The following is a 23,854-nucleotide window of genomic DNA, read 5'->3' as shown; positions in this document are numbered from 1 at the left end:
TCACACTGATGGCTGTAATTTAACAGCAACAATTAAAAGCATCACACAGTGTGACATTGGAGAGTTCTGTTCTTTACCTGTAAAATGAATATCAACTTGCATTACTGCAAAGCAGCCAATCAACATTTTCCTTCTGAAGGAAAGCTGGCAAATGGCACTGGAGTCTTTCAGTGACCTTGTGTTGCCGCTTTCTGACTGGCCTTCCCCAGGCAGGAGCCATTAACTGCCTGTTATTTTATCTACATTTCAAAGTAAATTTGGCTGGGGTTCCCAGGAGGGTTTCTTGCATCTGTAAAGGCGCAGGCTGCAGGATGATTTTTTTTGTTGTGTTATAGTCACCAGCTTTTCCGCTTTTGACCCCTGCCTTTTGACATCTTCACTTCCTGTGCCATCAGCATAACCAAAGAGTTTCCAACACTGCCACAGTTTGAGGCTATAATAATATCACAGCATTTGTAAACCAATTCAGACATCAGCTATAAATTATTCAAAGAAAGGCTCTGTTTGTTCAACTAGCAGTGAGAAACCCTGCGCTATAATTTCAGTAGCACAATCTCCCTCTATCTACTAACCTATTCTATACCCACTCACCATACTTCACAACAGGCTAGCAGTTTCATCTTTCACCATTTAATACCTTAAACCTGCCTATTTAATTTTTATCATTGTGATTCTGAATCAGTTTTTTTTCAGGCTAACCTACTCGAACCTCCCACCAGGTCCCCTCCCCCCACCTATTGAGCTTCATTATCCCATTCAGGCTACAGCAAACCCATGGGCTTGCAGCTTGAGATGGTCACACTGTTTCATCTCTCTCTCTCTCTCTCTCTCAATCCCTTCGTTCCTTTAATGTTTGTTTAAAGATGGAATCATTTTGCTGTGTATGTACAAAAGGCACAGGGGACCTTGCGTTGAGGTTCGGTTTCTGGCTGGAGGTAGCTAATGTGGGCTGGTTGCATATTTCACACAAATCTACAAGCTGTTGTTCACAATCCACCTAACCGGTTGAGTCTGGGCTCAGCACCAAGCTGCAGGAACTCTTGTTTGCATGCTACATTTAAAGCTTGTAGATTATTCTCGGCACTGACGAACACTAAAGCATTTTTAGTCAGCTGACTCAGGCAGAAACACGATAGTCTATTGAATTTAGTCAGGAAAATTGAATATGTTAATTCAGTGCAAGAGACAGTGATACCACCGACACTGTAGGAAAAAAAATTCAAGTATCTTTTCCCCTCCCGAATTAACAATTTTAATCTTTTTCTAATGTTTTATATTTTTACTTTAGCAAAATGATGTACATTAACAAGCTCTATTATTTTATTACAGTTTAAAATTGTTGTACAGCAATTGTCGTAAAGCATACATTAGGTTCTACTTTCATGAACATATTGAATCTCCCTGCTTCAGCCCAATTAAATCGATTAATGTATATTACAAATCTTAGCTCAGTATAGGAGGTTCTTTGCAGTAGTTAGACACCCCTGCTGCAGTAATCTTCACAAACATTCACGTCACTGCTACAGTATACAAACATTATTAAAGCCCAGCCTTTCTTCTTTATTTAAAAATAACGCTCTTGAAAATCCTGTCTCTCCTCTCCATTCACACCAGATAATCAGAGCCAGAAGGTGGTCGACAGTTTACGTAATGGTCTCCTGAGGCAATTTGTCATGCCAGATATTAGCCATCTTCTGGAGCTTAGTAGCCCATTTGTTTCCTTTCTGTTGTGTGCAAATGGTTTACCAGACAGAGCCGGAGAAAGAATTGCCTTTCATTCAGCCTGACATCTGAGCTGCTTCTACATGTCCATTCTATTGGTTCTCTTAGCAATTCAAGCCTTAGGCAATAGCCCCATCCAACCTTCAAATTATCACTCCTGATAATTGTAACTCTCACATTATAATAAACTCTGCTTTGCTGGTATTAGGAAAGAACTGATCATATTTTCACTAAGAATGTAGGATTCTTTTTTTTTCTACAGCTAACAGGCTAAGACTTGGCACCCTTCCCAAATGCTTGCACTGCACTTTTTTTCATTAGCGAAATACCCAAGAACTATTAACACAAAGGAGACAGAATGGTCGGTCACTGGCAAACGATCAAGAGGGTTAGCGACATCTCGACCAATCACACGGAAGCACTCCATTCTACTTTAAAAGATGGAGAGAAAAAAACAACCACGACAGCTCTAGAGAAATTTGCACCAATTTCTTAAAAACAGCAGCTTTAAACAGGAATTTTTTTTTTTAACATCAACTCCCTGACCCCATTTTGTTCACAATAAAAGCTAAGCTCAGGACATATTTATTTTGCATTTGAATCCAAAGCATTTCCTCCACCATTGTTATCTGAAGGATAGCAGAAAAGGCCTCACTCTTGCAATGTTTAATTAGCCCAATATGTAATTTAATCCTTTGATAAAAATGGGGAGCATGTTCTAGATTATTACTGCTCGTCCACTGAGCTACTAATTTACATGATTCAATTAAATCTTGTGTTTGTTACCATTTTGTCAGCGATGGAGGGGGTTCAGCTTTTATATGTAATTTTACTGTTACAAAACAGATTTAGACAGAGAGGATTATTCCCTCAATTGTATTTGAACAAAAATACTCAGATTGTTGCTAATCGGGAGAAAAATGTAAAAAAAAACACATTACGTTAGTGATACAGTAGTAAACAGGAATCTCTTTCTCCTCAACTATTAATTCTGCTCAAGCATAAAATATTCAGTGGGTCAGAAGGGTATTTGATTCACCATGAATAACTCTATTAAGGTCACCACAGGCTCTCTTATTGCACCACAAACAGCCACACATTCTGGAGCTGGAAGGCAGTAGTTTCCAGGAGCCCAGTTATTCTGAATACACTTCACACATTTTGTATTGAATTTATAAAAGCCCCCAGCTATTTTTAGCATTAGTCATTGCCTATTTAAAAAGAAAGCTTCTTTCTATTACCTAACACGAAGAATAAGTGTTGAAAAAAAAGTCAAACCCTAAACCAGAGCTATTAACCACAAACATGTTCTAACTTCCCATATTAACTCTTCAGGCACTAAGTTCCCATTTCCTTCATTATGAAAACAGGACACACACATCATTAGACATCAGTAACACTGATGGCTCCTTTTTCCCCAGCACTCTATTGCCATTGGCATGCACTGGTGAAAACCTAGATCATTCTTTTCTCCAATTTAGGGGAGCATACAATAAAAAAAACAGTATCTGAGGTAAAACAAAAAGGAAACCCACTGCACAATACCTACTTTCATCACATATGACACCACAATGGAAACAGAAGACAACTATCATCCATTACAAACCTACAACCACAACTACACAAGGGAACTACAAGATTCTTCAAACAAACTGAACTTTTAACCTTCTGTGACCCTAGGTGGTGTAATTCACAGTAACTCAAAACTACCAAAAATACCAGATGAGTGATAAACTTAAAGTGTTGACAGCCTTGTCTAGTTACTGCCTTTAAACATAGGATCTTCACTGCTGCAAGCTTCAAGTGCTAAATCTGCTTTTATATTGCACTGAGACTTGAGCTTGCGACGCAGCCAGCTGACTGCAAGTGAAAGTAAACTTGCTAGAATTAACTAAGGCCGACGGTCAGGAGGACACTAGTGGCGCCGATGCCACTCGCACGATCTCGCACAACATAAAAGCAGCTTAAGAAATGCACTGAAATAGGTTTAGGTTTGTAATCATGTAAAGATTGGTACTAGTGTGACCAACCTGCTCACATATGATTTGATGGCTGAGTGGCCAAATGTGACAACCCAACTGGCTACTAATTGTAAGTATTTTTTTAAAATCTAGTTCCCCTTATAGCCAGGTAGTAAAGGGTATCACCAGCCTGTGCTGAGTTAGCTGATGTCAGCTGGGGCAGCAGTTGGAGAAACTGACCTCAGGCTTATGAGGATTAAAAAAAAATTCAGGTTCCAGATCCTAATTATTATCCAGTCAGAAAGTACACTAGTGGATGTCAGGTAAGGACAGGATTGGGCTCAGATGTGATGCCCTCCATGTTCGAAGAGCCTGCCAATCCTCACTGCCTATGCTCACACAAAGAAATCCCCAGATACCAGAGGACTGCCCGCACCTGTGGAATTGTACCCCAGTAAAAATCAATGCCTTTAGGGATGGCGAAGAAATAAGGGAGAAAACTGGAAACAAAAAAACCATTCTGTTCCTGGTGAACCAATGCAAGCATTTTACCGTAAGACAATCCGCTGAACTATTAATAAGCAATCAGCAGCTTACAAAGTATCACAAACCTCACCTGGTTAATCAAACATGGTAACTCAGATTTCATCACAAACAAAATATATAAATGATTTAAACGTCTTACCTTCCTCAGTTTCATGCCACACAATCCCTTCCAGGTTTACACTAGTTCCTGGTTCACAAGGTCCAAGGCATTCTGGCTCAGTCACTACTCCAACCTCGCATGTATTTATACCCATTGAACGAGTCCTTACTAAAAGCTGTTCAACTGGTGCAGCAATGCTAGAAGAAGAAGGAAAGTAGGAAGGCAGAATCTGAGGCGGCATGCTCACAGCGATTGGTGGTGGAGGTGCAGGCACAGTGAACAAGGGATCAACCTGGAAAAAAAAATAGGAAAATGTTACCATCTGCATCTATTAAATTACAATTTACCACACAGAGTCTAGAACTGCTGCATCATTTTTTTGCTGGAAGCAAACTACATCCCAATATCTTTGCCATAATCAAATACTTTTTGATACACATACAAAATGGCACGTCTCAATCAGCCTTCAGTCACATTTCATTGCCAATTATTACTCCTGTTCAAACTATGTGTGGTTTAAACCCTCAGTAATCTCATCATAAATAAATACAGCAAATGACATTTAAAGATGCCTTTGGAAAGCATATAGAATTGTGCAATATTGAGGAATGATAGGAGCTATCAGAATCACAATCTTACTCCCTTCTCCCTCGAAAAGAAAAGCATACTATACAAAAAAAAATCACACATTAATGAGGATGTGCAAAACATTAATCACCCCAGAGAAAGTTGCACTTCTGAAAATTAATAGTTATAGATGGCCTCTACATGGTTTCAGGAGAGGAAATAATGTTGAAGACATACTGTACTTTGGAGGGGGAAAAAATTTACTGAACAATTATAAACAAACTTATTCAACGTACTTAAGCTGCAATATTCCTTTTATTGGTCCTTTTGGAGGCCTATACTGAAATTCTAAGTTGTGATAGTGAACTCCAAGATATGGGCTGACTCTGGCCCTTGATCATTAGAAAGGTAGGTCATGGTTAGATTGTCAATTTACTCTCCATACACATCAAAACAAGCTTTAGGAAGTGTACCCAGACAAGGCCAATTTACTGGTATGTGCTGGAAATCAGTTGTGACAAAGACACCAAAATGTGAAGGATGCGAAGCTATGCACAGCTAAGCACTGCCAAACCATTTTGATGCTTTAAAATGATTTACAATAATCATCTAAAAGGACAGTCTCACAATGCATCAATAGTTATACTGCAGCATGGCTTTAACCCTGCCATTAGCTACACGGCAAGTCTTTGCACCTGGGTGAAGATTGTTAAACTTGCTGGGAAATCGCAGCACACATCCCCCTCTATTCTACTTCCACTGATCTATCACAATCATTGTATTTTGCATCAAAAAAGAAAAATGAAGCCCATGCGATTACCATGGGTTTTGACATATCATGAAATACCACATAATGAAGAGCATTGTGACATCCTATTTAATGGATCAGCCAATGTGTCTGCAACTTGTCCACTCAGATTAGGAAGCTTCTCAGAGTCAGGACTGCAGTAAGGTATCAGCTCAGTGGAAGCCCGGGCACGTTCTTACAATCCAATTCGTGCGGATCACAGTAATAAAACTGCTGATAGGCAAAGGTATTACATTCTCACTTTACCAATCCTGTACTTTGTAATTTAATACATTTAAAAAGCCCTGATATCAGGATAGAATCTCTCCTTCCCCAACAATGCAAGATGTGCTGGAACACATAAAGCTCCGGGGAAAGACAGTGACTGTTTTATTACTGAAAGACACATTCTTTGATGAAACCTTCCTTTGTTGTTTATTGAAAACCCATTTCAAATCTTACCGCAAGCAAAGGACTGTAATCAAATGTAGCCCTGTGGAGCATATTACAGGATATTTTTTCCCCTGCGCGTAGGCAAAAATTCGAACTGAATAATAAAAACAGGAAAGACACAAAACCTTATTCAGTGTAAAAAGGCTAACAATGTGACACTGATGAGGCACTTTCCATTAGGCAGCACTCTGATACCATCTGTTCCACTGAGCAACTCAGTCCTTAAAAATTCCCAGACAAAACAACATACCCTTACTAAAAGCAAGAATATCCCAATTTTATTTTTAAATGTATCTGCTTCTGAGAGGATCAATTTACAGTGTTTCTCCCCCTCCCAACAACCTGCTCTTATGTCCATCCTATTGTGAAGGCAATTAAAGGCACACTGCAGTCTTTTTTTGTGGCAAAGGAGGAGCACATTGAAAGCAGGGATCAACCATATAGAAAACACTAGGTACACAAGTCTTAACAGCTGGATGTGGCAGTCTGTCAGCACAGGGAAAGTATATGTCAGAAACAGACGCTTTGCCTTCTACAACGTTACCCAAGCTCGATTATTCCCAGGTGTTTATGTGTACTGATCAGAATTCTGGCAATTCATCACAGAAACCAGAGTAGAGCAGAGAGAGAGCATATTAGGTTATCCACTCTGCAAAGGGATTCACACACTTAACTAAAACTGCGCCAACTGTTTCAGGGAGTCCAAGTCTTTTCAAGGGCACTTAGCCATAACTTATTAATGCTCGCAATGCAAATGTAAAGCATTTGATTTTTTTCAATTTCTGCTGCACTGTGATATAAAATACTTTGATGATTACCCATCTGTTTCACACACTGATAAAATGCAATAGGAGTTTTAAAAGATGCAAGATATTTGAAACTAACTGCAGGAACATTAGAAAAATAATTGCGCAACCTATTAACCAGCAGATCCTTCTATATGCTTTAGCAATCCTCCAATACCGTGCTTGATTTGAGTATGATTCAGAGAAACTCACATTCAACAACAACAACAACTTGCATTTATATAGCGCCTTTAATGTAGTAAAATGTCCCAAAGCACTTCACAGGAGTATTATCAAACAAAATTTGACACCGAGCCACATAAAGAGATATTAGAACAGGTGACCAAAAGCTTCGTCAAAAGAGGTTAGCTTTAAGGAGCGTCTTAGAGACAGAGGTAGCGAGGCGGAGAGGTTTAGGCAGGGAATTCCAGAGCTTAGGGCCTAGGCAGCTGAAAACATGGCAGCCAATGGTGGAGCGATTAAAATCGGGGATGTGCAAGAGGCAAGGATTGGAGGAGCGCAGAGATCTCAGAGGGTTGTAAGGATGGAGGAGGTTACAGAGAGAGGGAGGGGCGAGGCCATGGAGGGATTTGAAAACACGGATGAGAATTTTAAAATTGAAGCGTTCCTGGACCTGGTGCCAATGTAGGTCAGCGAGCACAGGGGTGATGGGAGAACGGGAACATTCTTCCTTTAGTTCAGAGTGTTTGAAATAAAGTGTTCAGGCATTTTGTAATTACCCCAGTCTACCAGCAAAGCTTCTGCAGTATAATTTTTTAAAAAGGCTACACTGATTTAACTAAAAGATATTACAGTACTGCCACCAATCTAATCATTAGTACTCCAACAGCAGTCATGTGAACACATCAATTATGGGCAAGTGCCAAAAGCTCCAGAGATCCAGCAGATTAACAGGCAATCCTCTGTTTTACAAGCGCACATCAAAAGGAATATTAATAAGAGGAGGGGGCGGTGTGAGAGCTTGTCAGGCTGATTCAGCCATGAATGTAAAGCATTTCTTCCAGTCTATTCCATGAAACTATTCCATGAAAAAAATTGGCACCATCTACAAAGTCCATAGCCTCCACCTTTTCAAAAGCACTGTTGCGATCACTGTAACATTTAGAAAGTAAGAAATCTGGAGTTAATTTTACCCTGTTGTTATGACAAGTATTTATGGGCTGGGTACTTTTAAAAGCATTGGTTCTATTTCTACTCATTTCCACTCGTCTGTCATGACAGCACCCAGTTTTATCAAAATTAAAAATCCCTAAAAGTGCTAATTTCAGCCCATAAAGATTAAGGATGGTGATCCTAAACATTGTAAAAGCAACTGAGTTATATCAAGGTACAATTCCTCATATACAAATAGAGTAGAATCGACACAGTGTTCTGAAATCCAGATGCATTACGGCTCCGGAGTTTTATTATTTAATACACTTAGGATACTTTAATCTCAGGTATGTGTCTGCAACACTTGAGATAGGTTCATACATACAATATTATTTGTCTCCAGCACACAACAGACTGGTTTAAAGACAGGGCAGTTTGTTACATGTTTGGTCATCTTCACGCAATCATTAAGAATGCAGATGGATTTTTTATTTATAGCCTCCAAATCCGCTAATGCTCTTCTAGATGACACTTGAGTGGCCCAATGTGAACCAATGAATACAGTATTATCAAAATCTCTGGAAATCTATTACTGTCAGCTAGTATACCAGTGGTAATTCCCAGCAGGACACACACTATTGTGGGTTTCCCCCCCCCCCCTCCGTCTCCCTCCCCTAAACCCTAGTGCTAATACAGCTCTAATGACCTGGACTGAAAGACTTGCTCTGCACAGTTACCTCCTGTTTTGAATTCATTGCAGCAGATTTACAAGGTCAATGGCATCAGTCAGCATTAAACGTGTAGAGATTTTAAGAGGCCTGGAATGCTGCGGATAGAAAAGCATAAACTGTAGCCAAAGAGTGAGGATTAAAGGACAGAACAATACAAAATGGAGTGTATTATTTCCTATGGCATGTAGTTACAGAAATTGTTTCAAAAATACATCCCAACATTTTACTTATAAGGGTGTGAAATTTCTCTTTCAACAGAAAACAGGACTTTTTGTCTGTAGTTAAGAACTCACTAACAAAATCACATTTTCAAAAATTACATGTCTCAAAGCAGTGCAGTCCCAAATTTCATTAGCAGGTCATTAATTGTGGGAAAAATAGGCATTCTCCCATTCTTCATTAAAAAGATTAATTTCACCTCTCCTTCCCCCTCCACCACCAACCCCCTCCCCCCACCCCTCCATAAGTCACTACGACAAATGATGATCAATGGATCCAGTCTGTTCAATATGAACAAGCTTAAATTAGACCAGCAACAAGCAGATATTCAAATATGGGTAAAAATGCGGCCGACAGTCTTGTTTGGTCCTCGCCTAGTAGATGGTTCTGGTATCTGTAATTAACATATGGATGCAATCTTCACATTCACTCAATTAGTCACAGACGTTGTGGGTAAGCTGAGAAAGCAAATGCTGCTCATCACAAGGATTTGCAACCACAAGCACTACAGCATAAGCTGACTTCTTCCTATTATGCATGCACAGCCAGTATGTGCAAACCAATTTTTTTCTTCCTCCCTCTCCTAAATGAGTACGGGTTCTGCACAAAACCTTCAAGCAATGCTCACTGTCAGAGAAAGGAATGAATCCAGAACAACAATGCCTTTCATGGCAACTGTACCCAGCAAAATTAGTCCAACTAGTTTTATGTTTCCTTCGGGCTCTGGAAATACAGCATCAAAGCAAATGATTCACTCATGCCACAAAAGAAACCAATATAAATGTCACCCAACACTAGAGAATGGGATGAAAGCGCACGTTTAAAAAGCAACACCCTCCGTAAATGTAGCTTATTCCAGATGAAAAACAAAGTACTTGTTCTGAAAGATGGCTCACAAAAAATGGGAGTTCTCCTCCCCAACCCCTCCACGAACCTACTGACTCACACAGGATTACAGTTCCACACTTTATAAGTATATTAAGGGTAAGAGGATGACTAGGGAAAAAATAGGGCCCATTAGGGACAAAAATGGCAATCTGTGTGTGGAGCCGGCAGATGTAGGAGGGGTTCTAAATGAATTTTTTGCATCTGTTTTCACTATGGAGAAGGACGATGTAGACATAGAAATACGGCAGGGGGACTGTGATATACTCGAACATATTAACATCGAGCGGGAGGAGGTATTGGCGGTTTTAGCAGGCCTAAAAACGGATAAATCCCCAGGCCCGGACGAAATGTATCCCAGGCTACTGTGTGAGGCAAAGGAGGAGATTGCGGGGGCTCTGACACATATATTCAGAACCTCTCTGGCCACAGGGGATGTGCCAGAGGACTGGAGAACCGCTAATGTAATACCATTATTCAAGAAGGGGAGTAGGGAAAAACCGGGGAACTACAGGCCAGTGAGCCTAACATCAGTGGTAGGAAAATTATTGGAAAAAATTCTGAAGGACAAAATTAGTCTCCACTTGGAGAAGCAAGGATTAATCAGGGATAGTCAACATGGCTTTGTCAAGGGAAGATCATGTCTGACTAATTTGATTGAATTTTTTGAGGGGGTGACTAGGCGTGTGGATGAGGGTAACGCAGTGGATGTGGTATACATGGATTTCAGTAAGGCCTTCGATAAAGTCCCCCACAGGAGACTGGTCAAGAAGGTACGAGCCCATGGAATCCAGGGTGCCTTGGCACTTTGGATACAAAACTGGCTTAGTGGCAGAAGGCAGAGGGTGATGGTCGAAGGTTGTTTTTGTGACTGGAAGCCTGTGGCCAGTGGGGTACCACAGGGTCCCTTGCTGTTTGTGGTCTACATTAATGACTTGGATATGAATGTAAAAGGTATGATCAGTAAGTTCGCTGATGATACAAAGATTGGTAGGGTGGTAAATAGCGAGGAGGATAGCCTCAGTCTGCAGGACGATATAGATGGGTTGGTCAGATGGGCGGAACAGTGGCAAATGGAATTTAACCCGGAAAAGTGCGAGGTGATGCACTTTGGAGGGACTAACAAGGCAAGGGAATACACAATGAATGGGAGGACCCTAGGCAAGACAGAGGGTCAGAGGGATCTTGGTGTGCAAGTTCACAGATCCCTGAAGGCGGCGGAACAGGTAGATAAGGTGGTAAAGAAGGCATATGGGATACTTGCCTTTATTAGCCGAGGCATAGAATATAAGAGCAAGGAGGTTATGATGGAGCTGTATAAAACACTGGTTAGGCCACAGCTGGAGTACTGTGTGCAGTTCTGGTCGCCACACTACAGGAAGGATGTGATCGCTTTGGAGAGGGTGCAGAGGAGATTCACCAGGATGTTACCAGGGCTGGAGCGCTTCAGCTATGAAGAGAGACTGGGAAGATTGGGTTTGTTTTCCTTGGAGCAGAGGAGGCTGAGGGGGGACATGATTGAGGTGTACAAAATTATGAGGGGCACAGATAGGATGGATACTAAGGAGCTTTTTCCCTTCGTTGAGGGTTCTATAACAAGGGGACATAGATTCAAGGTAAAAGGCGGGAGGTTTAGAGGGGATTTGAGAAAGAACTTTTTCACCCAGAGGGTGGTTGGAGTCTGGAACTCACTGTCTGAAAGGGTTGTGGAGGCAGGAACCCTCACAACATGCAAGAAGCATTTGGATGAGCACTTGAAATGCCATAGCATACAAGGCTACGGACCAAATGCTGGAATATGGGATTAGAGTAGACAGGGCTGATGGCCGGCGCGGACACGATGGGCCGAAGGGCCTCTATCCGTCCTGTATAACTCTATGACTCTATGACTTTATGACTCTATGACACTTCTCAACTGCTCATTCATCATTTGCGGCTCCAGATAGTTAGCAACAGCAGGCTATTTGAACATGAGGGCATCGCAGTTGAACCCCGTCCTTATCTGATGTCCACAAGTGTACACTCCTCCAGGGGTTGGGGGAGTGGGAGTGGGTAGGTAGAGTCAATTTATTGCTGTCAGAAGCAGAAGCCTTAGGTGATGTCCCCTCTCCTTAGTCCAGGAATATTGGGGCCAACTGTGACTATACCCCTGTCCCTTGCACTACCGTCCCAGCTGAGATCAGTTAATTCAGCACAGACCAGAGATGGAACCTGAGACTTTCCTGATCTGTACGGCTCAGTAGCACAGGGCCTTCTATAAACCTACTGAACCTAAGAGGAGTTCCTTTTGTTCGTATCTGCAAGATTTCCTGGTTCCACAAGTGTGCTTGAACCTAACCAGCCAACACTTTTTAAATGTTAATGCTTCTCCAAAACACACATGCCCAAAGAGAAAGTACACCAAGAGGTCCGGAGTTCACTAATGTAAAAAACTAAAGCCTTAATCCTTCGTAATGCAATCTAATCACTGATTACAAGGTCTCTTATGACACCGCTGCCTTTTGAACAGAAAAATGTTTTTAACTGTGATAAGTTACACTTTGTTTTTGTTCCCATTTTTGAGTAAATATTCCTTATCAAGCGTTTGTGTAGCTTGGAGTAATTTTAAGTGCAGTATAATGTCCAATTACCATATTTGATCATGGCAGTCTGCCAGAGTAAGCCTTGCAACATATCACACAGCCCATTTTGTGACTAATAGTACTTAATACTGCTCTTAATGGCTGTGTTGAGTCAATACGGTATTTTGGGGGTTTTCCTGGAGGATTAGTATTGTTTAGAATTGAATCATACTTCTGAAATGGGTTTTTTAGTTTCAGCAAACTTTGCCACCCTGTTTCAGCTTCAAAAGGTTGGAAAAACTATCAAAACCACTCTTCCTGATCATTTTATGGCTTTCTAGTTCATTTACTGCAGGCAACAGTAGAGATCTGCATTCACCAAAAAACAAAATATAAAGTGACTTTTCATATGCTTGTTAGCTTTGCCTCCATTCTGTGTTACTCCACCCACTGGGCATGCACGGTGGGGGTGGGAGAAGCAAATAAATGTTTATAAAAATGTTAAAGAGCCATTTTCAGCAGCTATTTTAGTGAATGCATTTGTTTGCAGATGTAAAAATGTACAGTATTCGGTTAGTGTGTTTAATACATGTTATTACTACAGTAGCTTCACTGACTCTACTGCATGTTATTATACAATTACCGACTAAAATGTCAGAAATGAAGGGTTACACAGATACAAATAACAGGATTTACCAAGTGATAAGCTGCATTTTTTTTAAACTTAAAATGCAGCTTGTGTTTCTAGTATTATATAGACTATCAACAAAACTGAAAAAGTAGTCACAAAATGTTAGGTCCCCTGAGCTGCTTCTGTAAATGACAGCAGAGATGTCAAGTTCTTTATAGCACCAGCAAGGGCACAAAATCCACAGTTCTCTAGGCCATCTAAAATTTAGGGTGGGCGGGTTTACTTTACAGAGGTGGAGACCAAGGCCTCACAATTCTTGGGGTTCCGCTCCGCCGATATAACTTTGGTAGTGCGAAACCCCCGTTCACCCAAGCTCAAAGCTGAAGACTCCATCCACATCCTGGGGGCAGGGTCATTTGCAGAATGAGAGTGGGCACCTTGCAACTGCAAGGGGGCTTCAGCAGTGCCTGCCCTGATCCTCCTGCCAGAAGGTGGGGTGGCCCACAGCCACTCTGCACGAGATGCCCCCCCAGACACTTCTGGGCCGAATGAAAAAAACCTCTTTGCTCTTATTCTGACAGGGCTAGACAGACTGGATGCAGGGAGGATGTTTCCCCTGGCTAGGGGGTCCAGAACGAGGGGTCACAGTCTCAGGCTGCAGGGTAGGATGTTTAGGACTGCGATGAGGAGAAATTTCTTCACTCAGAGGGTGGTGAACCTGTGGAATTCTCTACCACAGAAGGCTGTGGAGGCCATGTCACTGAATATATTTAAGAGGGAGCTAGATAGATTTCTAGACGCAAAAGGCATCAAGGGGCATGGGGAGAGAGCAGGAATATGGCATTGAGATAGAGGATCAGCCATGATCATACTGAGTGGCGGAGCAGGCTCGAAGGGCCGAATGGCCTTCTTCTGCTCCTGTTTTCTATGTTTCTATGTTTCTAGCAAAGGCTTGGGGCCTTTTTAAAAGGCCTCAAAGGAACTTACACCAGCTCACAGCTACGGCATACCAAGGGTGTAAAAATCTTGAGAATTCCCAATCATTCTTCCTTAACACATTGTGGGCAGGTGGACGATCCGCCTATGCTCCCCCTCACTAGAATTTAAAGAGCCATGTCAAATGAGGAAGAATCCCATGATAGCCTGGTTCCACCCCATATTCCTGGCCCTCTCCCAGACGGAAATCAGGCTTTCTGCCACCTCTGGCTCCAGGAATTTCTGGGCCCAGGTGTTTTAATAAGTAGTCGGCAAGAAGAGTATGATGGACAAGCTTCTGTTTCTAAATGCAAAATGCAGGGCTCCATGCCACATTCACCCCCTCCTTTCTAACTTAATGGTAGAAACAGGTCTCACAATCAAGTATCATCTGCACAGCTTAATTTGGTGTCATTTCTGCTGAACTGACAACGATCTTGGTGAAAACATAAAACAGCACTAGTAAACCCACAAAAAAATCTACACAATACTGAAGGGCATGTCAAAAGAAGTATTGTTTACACATGTAGCATTTAAATTGTACAATCCAGCTTGAATAGACACATTTATTTGCAGCATAAACAACAGTACAGTGCAACAAAAATGAGGCTTTTCCTCTGGAAAAAAATACAATTTCATTCCAATTAACCACAAAAACAACAGAGAGAGCAGTACAGCGGTAGTTTGACTATTGCAAAATGCTCAGCAGTGATTCGCAATACAAATTAACGCTTGCATATGGTAATTAAGCCACTGATTTATGGTGGTGTATGCTAAGTGGAACCAATTACAAAATGCAAAGCTGCACAGGCGCTACAACGCAGAAGAAAACTTACAGCAAGAAATGATGTTAGCAATGCCTAGCAGGAAATGCATTACTGCAGTTGAGCCTTTGAATTCCCTTCCCCCCCCCAAATCAGTAAATAAAAAGGAAATACATAGATATAAGGCCAAAGTAGTCAACGTGACTGTAAAATTAAGTTTTTGATGCGCACCTATATATTTTCAGAATTTACAGTTCATTTCTAGTGACCTCATATATCATCAGCAATCTGAGCAACTGTCCACCTGACAAAACAAAATGATCACACAGAATACACCACAGCCTGGTCCAATAGCAATTCACAAAATGTCAAGCAGCGGCAAACTAATCGCTTCAGCTCCTAGCTACCCATTAACACGGGCCACTAATTAATTAGGATGCTGAAACTATGGCAGATTTACAGCACATAGTGTGATTTTTTGCACTCAAAGTTCAAATCACAACTCATGAGGACAGGGTCGAAAAAAGTATTTATTTACTTTGATTTACTGAACCGTTTCTCTCTCTCTCTCTTCTCCCCCTCCCCTCTGTCCACAGTGATGGTAAACCTACCCTTCCAACAACTGGTGCCCAATAGCTGGGAGCAGCTTGCCTTGTCAGGTTTCTGTCAGCCTGCGAAGGTACTCTGACATTGCCCATCCCCCGCCCTTTGTTCTCCTGAAGGCACTTACTGTGCTCAGCAGTGAATTGCCTTTCCCCCATTAAGAATGCATTTTGACTCCTGTTTTGACTGGGGGTGGGGAGAAGAGGCACGGACAAGCGGCAGCTTAACAAAAATAAGAAACTGCCATTTCATTTCCGGCCCAACAACATCTAAATTCTTTCTCCTGCTCCCCCCCTCCCCCATTCCAACCAACCAACATTTGGCTAACAAATTGGACCATCTCTCTATAAACAAATGATTTGCTCTACAATTAAACCATTCATTTATTTTCCTTCTGTTGGCTTCCAGCCAACTGCAAGCTCACAGCCTCTATTATTATTTAATGTGGTTAAAAAGGCAATAAGCGCATTTCAGCTTCATATGACTACAATGTGACAAGAACAGCATCATCAGAATCAAGCTGACAAGGTAATGACCGCAATTGTGTTGATTACTTAACCCTTTGCCCTCAGACCATCTTTTTGACCAAAACTCCCATTCCTCTGAGAAACATCAACTCAAGAGAGATAGACAGAAGGAATAAAGTTCCGAGGGATCCAGCTTTCTAAATATCTGTATATGATTATCAGCACAAATGTTCGAGACTATCAGTTAACTACTATGTAAGGTTTTACAGTTCAATCTGTAACAACCTGGTATTAGTGCGTACTTTAAAGAGAATGTTAAGCTTTAAATATATGCATATGTATAAAATACTGGCATAATATTTTTAGCACAACTTTTTGGTAAGCATCCAGTCTTAATTATTTTGAACTTCAAAATTACAAGTTTATCTTGGACTGCCAACACCTGGGGAGTCCGCCAAGAATCCATCATTGCCCCCCCTCCACCCCACTTTCACCTACATGCTGACCCTTGATGATATCTTCTGCAGACATGGGATCAGCTTCCACATGTACGTTAATGACAGCCAGCTTTACTTCACCACTACCTCTCTCAGCTGCTCCAATGCCTCTTTGCTGCTAGACTACTCATTCGAAATCCAGTCATGGATGTGTCACAATTTCAATCAGCTAAACAATGGCAAAACCAAATCCATTATCTTTGGCCCCTGCCACAAACTCCGTACCCTCGCCAATGACTCCAAGCCCCTCCCGGGCCACTGTCTTACGCTGAACCAGGCTGTTCGCAAGTTTGGCATCCTATTTGATCTTGAGCCATGCTTCCAACCCATATCGTCTCCATCACAAAGACCGCTTACTTCCACCTCCATAACATTGCATGCCTCTGCCCCTACCTCAGCCCATCTGCACTGAAACCTGTAGCCATGTCAATGTCACCTCCAGACTCAACTATTCTCTTGGCCAGCCTCTCATTCTCCACCCTCTATAAACTTCAGCTAATCCAAAACTCTACTGCCTGTATCTAAGTCCTACTCACCCTAAACACTGTCCTTGCTGACCTACACTGGCTCCCTCAATCCCTCAAATTTAAAAATTCTCTTCCTTGTGTTTCAATCTCTCTATTGCCTTGCCCCTCCCTATCTCTGTAACCTCTTTCAGCGCAACTTCCCCCAAAATTTGCATCCCCAACTACTGGGGGCCATGCCTTCAGCTGCTTAGGCCCTACACTCTGGAATTCCCTCCCTAAACTAGTACACAGCGCACTGCACCATGATGGTCAATCTCTTATTGCTGTGAGCACTATCTCCAGAAAGAAAAATAAACTGCAATATTGTGGTTATCTTGAGCATCACATTTCTTGGGGCAAGCTACAATAGCTCCAAACTTGATTACTCTCGATGCTTTTTCCCTTAAACACCATCTGAGGCAACACTTCCCGTGATACATTGTGCATTATGCTGCCCTGGACCTTTGAATGTTTGCACTACTCATGTTTTATGAATACTTTCTGCAGGAGCTGTAAACAGCAAAGCCAATGACAGTAAAGGAGATGGCATTGGGAAACAAAAAAGTGACAGCTTTAAAGAGCCAGAGGCAATTTAAATGCCCTGGGATTGGAATTAAAAATGTTACACTAATCACATACGACTTCTCCCATTACAGACTAATAATAACTTGGTTTCTTTTGCTTTCGATATTTTTAGTAAAATGGAATGTTGTCCATTTATCTTCTGATAAAACCAAGTGATCTTTTACTATCCAATGTCCAATTTTAAAAACACAATCTCATCTTTGGAACATCACTAGTCTTTAATTTTATTAAAACAGGGCTCCCCTGACTTTTAAATACAACTAACATTTTACTACTGAAACTGTATAATTGCTACATTAATCCGTACACGAACTTCCAAAGTCAATATTGCATTGTACACACCAACTGCGCATTCAATTTTTGACAAGAGTTGATGAAATGTTTTGGATTCTGTTCTTTGAAGTTTAAATTCTATATAATTTGGAATGGAGCAGAAATGTTGCAGGGAGAAGGGGTGGGGACATTTTTGTTAGGAAAAAACTTAGAACTCTGCCACATATATTCATCTGCTGATTTTCAAATAGCAAACAAAAATAATAATTGCACCAAATTTTGTCCAACAGTATTAATCTCAAATAGCTGTCCCAGTTTCCCAATCAATCAAGTATTTGAACATCATTATTTCATAATAGTCTGAAATACAAGATACCAATTATTTCTGTTACTGCATTTACTCACTTTGCACAACTGTGTTTTTTGAAACAAAACTGCATACAGGCCTTCTGAATACACCAGAATATTATCCTAAACAATTAATTTCCTCTATAAAGGCCTTCCTTGCTAGCACAAGAATTCTCTCCTGGCTTTCGCTGTCTTTGCAACTATTCTTGTGAAATAATGGTCTACAGTTACTTTATTCATTGGGAAGTAGAACATCTCCCTTTGTGCATTAGTAATATATTATTTTGAAACAGATGATTGGATACTGAAAGATCAAGGGTGTGAAGATAAAAATGGAAGAGAGGGATGGGCCTTTATAAAGCATTGGCTTACAAAGGAAAGATTGTCCAAAGGCAACGAGTATAGCACAAAGAAGAAATCTACACACAAAGTCGGGGGGGAGGCCAGATTTGTTTATTTAAAATGAATGTATCAAGACTATCAATCTAATAAGAGTTGCCGTCAGGATTAAAAATACACTGGCATTTCCCAAGATACAAAGACAGGGAGAGCCAGGAGAGAATGCTAATGTCAGCAAGGAGGGTTCTTGCAGAGGAAACAGATTGTGTAGGATAATATAGCGATGGTGTAATGGAAACAGCTGCTTGCTTTATACTCCAGTGTCTGGCATCTGCTACAGCATCATGGGAAAGGTTGGTTTAGGATTTCGACAGCAAATGTAAATTCACACAACTAGCCAAACAGCAGGATGCAAAATGCGCACAAAGAGCAGGATGATCTCTTTAGAAACGCAGTGAAAGAATGAGAAAACAGATTCCAAAAGGGCTTGGATTCTGATGTACTACTGGGAAATACTACTGGAAGGCTGCGGATTTAAATGAGATGTCCCGTCGGGTTTGGGTGTTGCATCTGGGCAGTAACAAGCAATAATTACCACAATTAAAGAAATATACAGTACAACACGCAGAGACTTAACTACTGCATCTGTGGTGCATAACTTCCCCCCACCCCCTGCCTCCTCCTGCCTTTACACTGAAAGCAGAGGCCTAAATAAGGATTTGATGAAATGCTTCACCTGTCAATGCAAATCCACTTAGTCAATATTCAGCGCTAAATGCGCCATATGTGAAAGCTTCAGGAGAAGGTTGGAAAAAAATGAAATACACCCCTTGATAAAGCTAAACCAGTGCAAGCCCATCTGCTTCAATTAGAGGACTCAGATTAGAAAAAATACAGCTATCAAGATGTTTACAAGATAAACCTGTTCTCTTTGAGGAAACACATCCTTTACGCCACAATGCACAGACAAGAAAGGGATTTTGCAGCATCTTGCTCACAGTATACAATTTTTGTTCAAAATCAACTTATCCTAAACCAAAAAGGTTGTTTCACTTAAAAAGGCTTAATTGCTTCTAGTGTTTTTAATAAAAAATAAGCCATTGTGGGAATACATTGGTAGAAATCTAGACCTGTTCTTTTACATTAACTACTTTTTGGGAGTTAAATACAAACAAACACCAATTTTTTAACCATACTTTTATATGTAACGAAGTCCAGCATTCACTCAAATGAACACAGATTAAACAGACATTGAAATGGCAGGAGGAAGACAGGGGAGGGGGGGGGGCAGGTAGTATAGTCTCAAACTGTACAGTTACCAGGGCCACTAAGCATCCCATTCCTTACTGAACAAAGCAAATTAAAGAAACTGTTAAAAGGCATCAGAGCTCATTTTAATTTGCACACTATAAAAATGGCAAAATAAATACCTATCTATAGAGTGTATTCTGTATCTTCTGTTTTCCAGCGACTAACTTATAGTTTCTTTATACATTTTATTAGCTTTATAATAGCTTTTGCACAGTGAACATAAAAGTTCCATTTCTAAATCGGCATTTAAAAATTGTCCAGTGCCAGAAGAATTGAACAATTTAGTCAAAACCTAAAACAGATACAATTCACATCTCCCGCTAAACCTACAAATGAAACAGCAATCCTGACATGTGACCCCAGAGAAATGCATCACCCCTCCCCTCATGAATTTGCTTTCAGCTCTCAAAAACTGATACAAACAGCCCTATTGTCAGCCAATCCACGTTTAATCCATGCATTAATGTCTGAATAGTTTTACAACCCTTCATTCAAATGCAAAGGCTTTGTTCAACTTGCCAAGACCATTTAGTTTGGATTAAAGGGGAAAAAAAGCAACAGACACACTGTACTAAAAACCATCACAGACACAAAGCAGCCTTTGGTATTACTGCTGTCTTTCTCCTTTAATACCCTTTAGTGGCAAATTATCGCTTGGCCTGATCTTCTGTTCTTCACTAACAAAGGTTATCCAATTTGAAGATCTCGCCCCAGTTAATGTTCCAAGTTGCTGAATTAAAATGCTGGTTCAAGCATCTATTTAACCTGCTGAATATGCTTTTTGGGCACATTTTTCACAATGCTTAAATTGAGTTTCCTTTAAAAATAGGATTTGTGCGTTTCAACTGGTCAAAAGCACACACGCACAGTTCTTCATTCTAGTGTTTCATTTCCCACACAAAGTCTCAGTGTGGAAAGGCTGATTTAAAAAAAACAGAAAGAAAATGTACAACCTACCACAGCATGCATTTCTAAAGACCGCAAGCAATTCCGTCATGTTTTTGGGAAACACAGAACTTGTCCATTTGACAAACTGAAATACCGTAAATCATGTATTATGTTAACTTAATACAGTTAAATGATAGTGAACAGTTGGGTTGACATTTTAATAGATTACTATCATTGTACTTGAAAACTTGACATGTTTTATTTTGCTTATGGAGTCGAGCTCTATGCAGACAGATATGCTCAGCCTTTGGCTTTCTATAGGGATTGGAGAGCTCATGTTTGACAGGGTTTATCTAAGCTCAAGGACGAGCTTTATGCTTAGCTGGCTGCAAGGTTTGATTACACAGATGGATTTCTCATCTCACTTCCATGATCCTGTGTTCAACTAAAATTCTGCAATTTCTTCCATCAGGGTCAACTCTCATCTTCTGCTATTTACAAGTCACAGAATCCACTGATAATGAAAACATACACAATATGGAAAAAGAACAAATTTGAAACCTAATCATTCCCTATTGTTTATACAAATAAGTCCATAAATGTTAGTTGCTAGTGAAAACCATTAAACAAAAACTTTTTTTTTAGAAACAGAAAACTCCAAATCTTCCCAGATCTAATATTTCTAATGGCAGTAGGTTATAGTCATTGTATTGAGAGTGGGTGTCATCTGAAATTCCTTAACTGAATTACTTTTGCTTTTTGAAAAACACGCATGGGTGTGGATGACTAACTGACCTGCAGTCTCTCTTTCAAAGTGGCATAGCCTACCACAGGAAAATGTGGCTTACTAATCTTTCCTAAAATGATCTACGATAAAATGGAATTAAGAATGTCATTGCTGTGGTTTGACATCCATATGAAAACACACCATTATGCTTCTAATTATCTTGACCCACATGGGAAAAGCAGGAATGCATTATGCGTTAATGATCACAACTAGAGGTCCTGCCTTTTCTTTTGCAAGGAACGGGGAAGATCCTCCCTGCAGCTTCACTATTAACATGTCTGTTTCCTGTCAGCCCACTCAGAGATAATGTCATTTATCTCGGAGCGGCACAAGACCAGTCATTAGCCTCAATAAAAAGACCTCGAACAAAGAACAGTGATTGCTATCCATTGCTCAGAGTCTGCAGCCAAAAAACTAATTTCTTTGGGGGAAGGGGTGGGGAGACACTGAATTGAAGAACTATTTGTGACACACAAACCAGAAGGAAGTTTCTTCTAATGGGTGTTGATTATTTTATATGATTTAGGTAACTACATAAAGCACCCACCTTACACACTTTAACAGTCAATAGAATTTAAATTTAAACAGGAATAGAAAATGCAGTTAACTCTCAGCAAATCAGTCAGCATCACTGGAGAAAACAGCATTCTGATGATGGTCCAAACCTAAAACATTCATTTGTCCATTCTCTCCACAGATGATAAGTGTTGCCAGCATTTTTCTGTTTTTGGTTAAGATTTCCAGCATCTGCAGTTTTGTTGCTTTTTGTTTTGGATTTAATTTTAGTCGGTTTTTTTGATTAATTGAAATTTTCAAAACAAATATCGATAGGATTTTTGTTGGTAAGGGTATCAAGGGATGTGGAATAAAGGCGAGTAAATGGAAATGGAGTTATGAAGTTGAGGTACTGCCATGACGTAAATGAATGGTGGAACAGGCTCGAGGGGCTGAATGGCCTATTCCTGGTCCTATATTTTTACAAATCCGAGAATAACTTTCACAATGACTCAACAGCACTTCAGATATTGCTTATATAAATTAAGGTTTATCACTGGGAAAATAGGTTTGTGCTGTGCAACATCTCCATCAACAACCCTCTGCAAGAAGCTACACGGCTTCTGTATCTTTAATTGCAGTCATGTGTACTTTGGTACCTAGAAATCAGTGAGCAGGCCCATTCAGAACACACACACATCAAAGCAATCTGCTAAGTGCTGGATAGCTTTCAGATTAATCCTCCCTTTTCTCATTTCAGCTTTATTCAAGGAACTCCTTTTTCAAGGCCACAGGCATATTTCAGATTCCATATTCATAGAACTTGGATGGATCTATTCTAATACTTCAGAAAGTTTATAGCATTTAAAGAACACACATGTAGTCCCTCTCCCAGGAGACTCATGTGATATGCTTTCTCCTAACTGTCCTCTTAAGTTTATCACTAATAGCTTGCAGCTACAATTTTGATTAATGAAAGAACTTGCATTTGTATAGCACCTTTCATGACCTCAGGAGATACCAAAGTGCTTCACAGCCAATGAAGTACTTTTGAAGTATAGTCACTGTTGTAATGTAGGGAAATAAATATTAAGGCACAAATATTAAACTCGTAAAATAGACTTTTACAATAAAGTTTGATAATAACTTGTTCTAGGTTGATATTCTTTTGAAGTTATGTCCCTTAATATAATTTTTAAAAAGAATTTTAGAAGGATACAGTCTTGCAAATGAAATTAGAATTCCAGCTCATTAGCAAGAAAAATTCAATAGCAATTCTGGTCTCACAGATCTTGGGAGGTCACTATCTAATAAAGGCTTGTCCAGAAAGTTCTCAGCAGTCAAAGGGCACCAGCTCATTCACCCACTCTGAAAGAGCACTGGTCACACTATTCAAAGTTACAAAGCATTAAGTAGACTGAAGAGTTTTTTGTTCTACAGGGACTCGTGCTAGTTTGTGGTACCATTCACCAGCCAAATCTCTTCTTCCAGAGTTTTGAGTCAGCTTTTTAAACTGCTCACATTCAAACAAATCTGCCCTTTGTTTTCTTCTTAATGACTGCTTACCATTTACAGTCCTTTGCTACAGACTGTAACAGATAAGTAAGAGCATCATACAAAGAACAGGAAGGTATATGCATGTTTCCATTCAACTAATCAGCAGGAACAAAAACAAAGACCTCCCAAGATCTGTGAGACCAGAGTTGCTATTGCAGGAACAAAAACAATCACAAAAGATCCAGTAGAAAATGTGTTTCTGGCGGCAACTTATTTTCAGTTCCGTTCCTTTCTATTTATTGGTCTAATGCGACAGAAAATAGTTGCTAGCATTAATGGTACATCAAGTCATTTGTGGACGCAATTCTCAGCTGTGAAATGTATCACTGCATCACTTTCAAAAGGTGACAAATTCCTCCCTGAGATATTAACAGGCCTTATGAGGACTCTCAAGCCTG

At 40.4% G+C, this 23,854-nt stretch overlaps 1 protein-coding gene across 5 annotated transcripts in view; it reads right to left on the bottom strand.

Annotated features, from left to right (window-relative positions):
- Positions 1 to 23,854, bottom strand: part of LOC137320981 (zinc finger protein 608-like) — an 82,696-nt gene that overhangs the window by 52,575 nt on the left and 6,267 nt on the right. For all 5 annotated transcript variants that reach the window (XM_067983048.1, XM_067983047.1, XM_067983050.1 and 2 more), the window contains one exon: positions 4,369 to 4,621. In XM_067983048.1, the coding sequence (XP_067839149.1) occupies positions 4,369 to 4,621 (253 nt within the window). The remainder of the gene's footprint in view (positions 1 to 4,368; positions 4,622 to 23,854) is intronic.

This window comes from Heptranchias perlo, chromosome 4 (assembly GCF_035084215.1).
Source record: "Heptranchias perlo isolate sHepPer1 chromosome 4, sHepPer1.hap1, whole genome shotgun sequence".
Taxonomy (NCBI): Eukaryota; Metazoa; Chordata; class Chondrichthyes; order Hexanchiformes; family Hexanchidae; genus Heptranchias; species Heptranchias perlo.
Note: the sequence above shows the minus strand (reverse complement) of the source record. Positions and strands in the feature narration are given on the sequence as shown.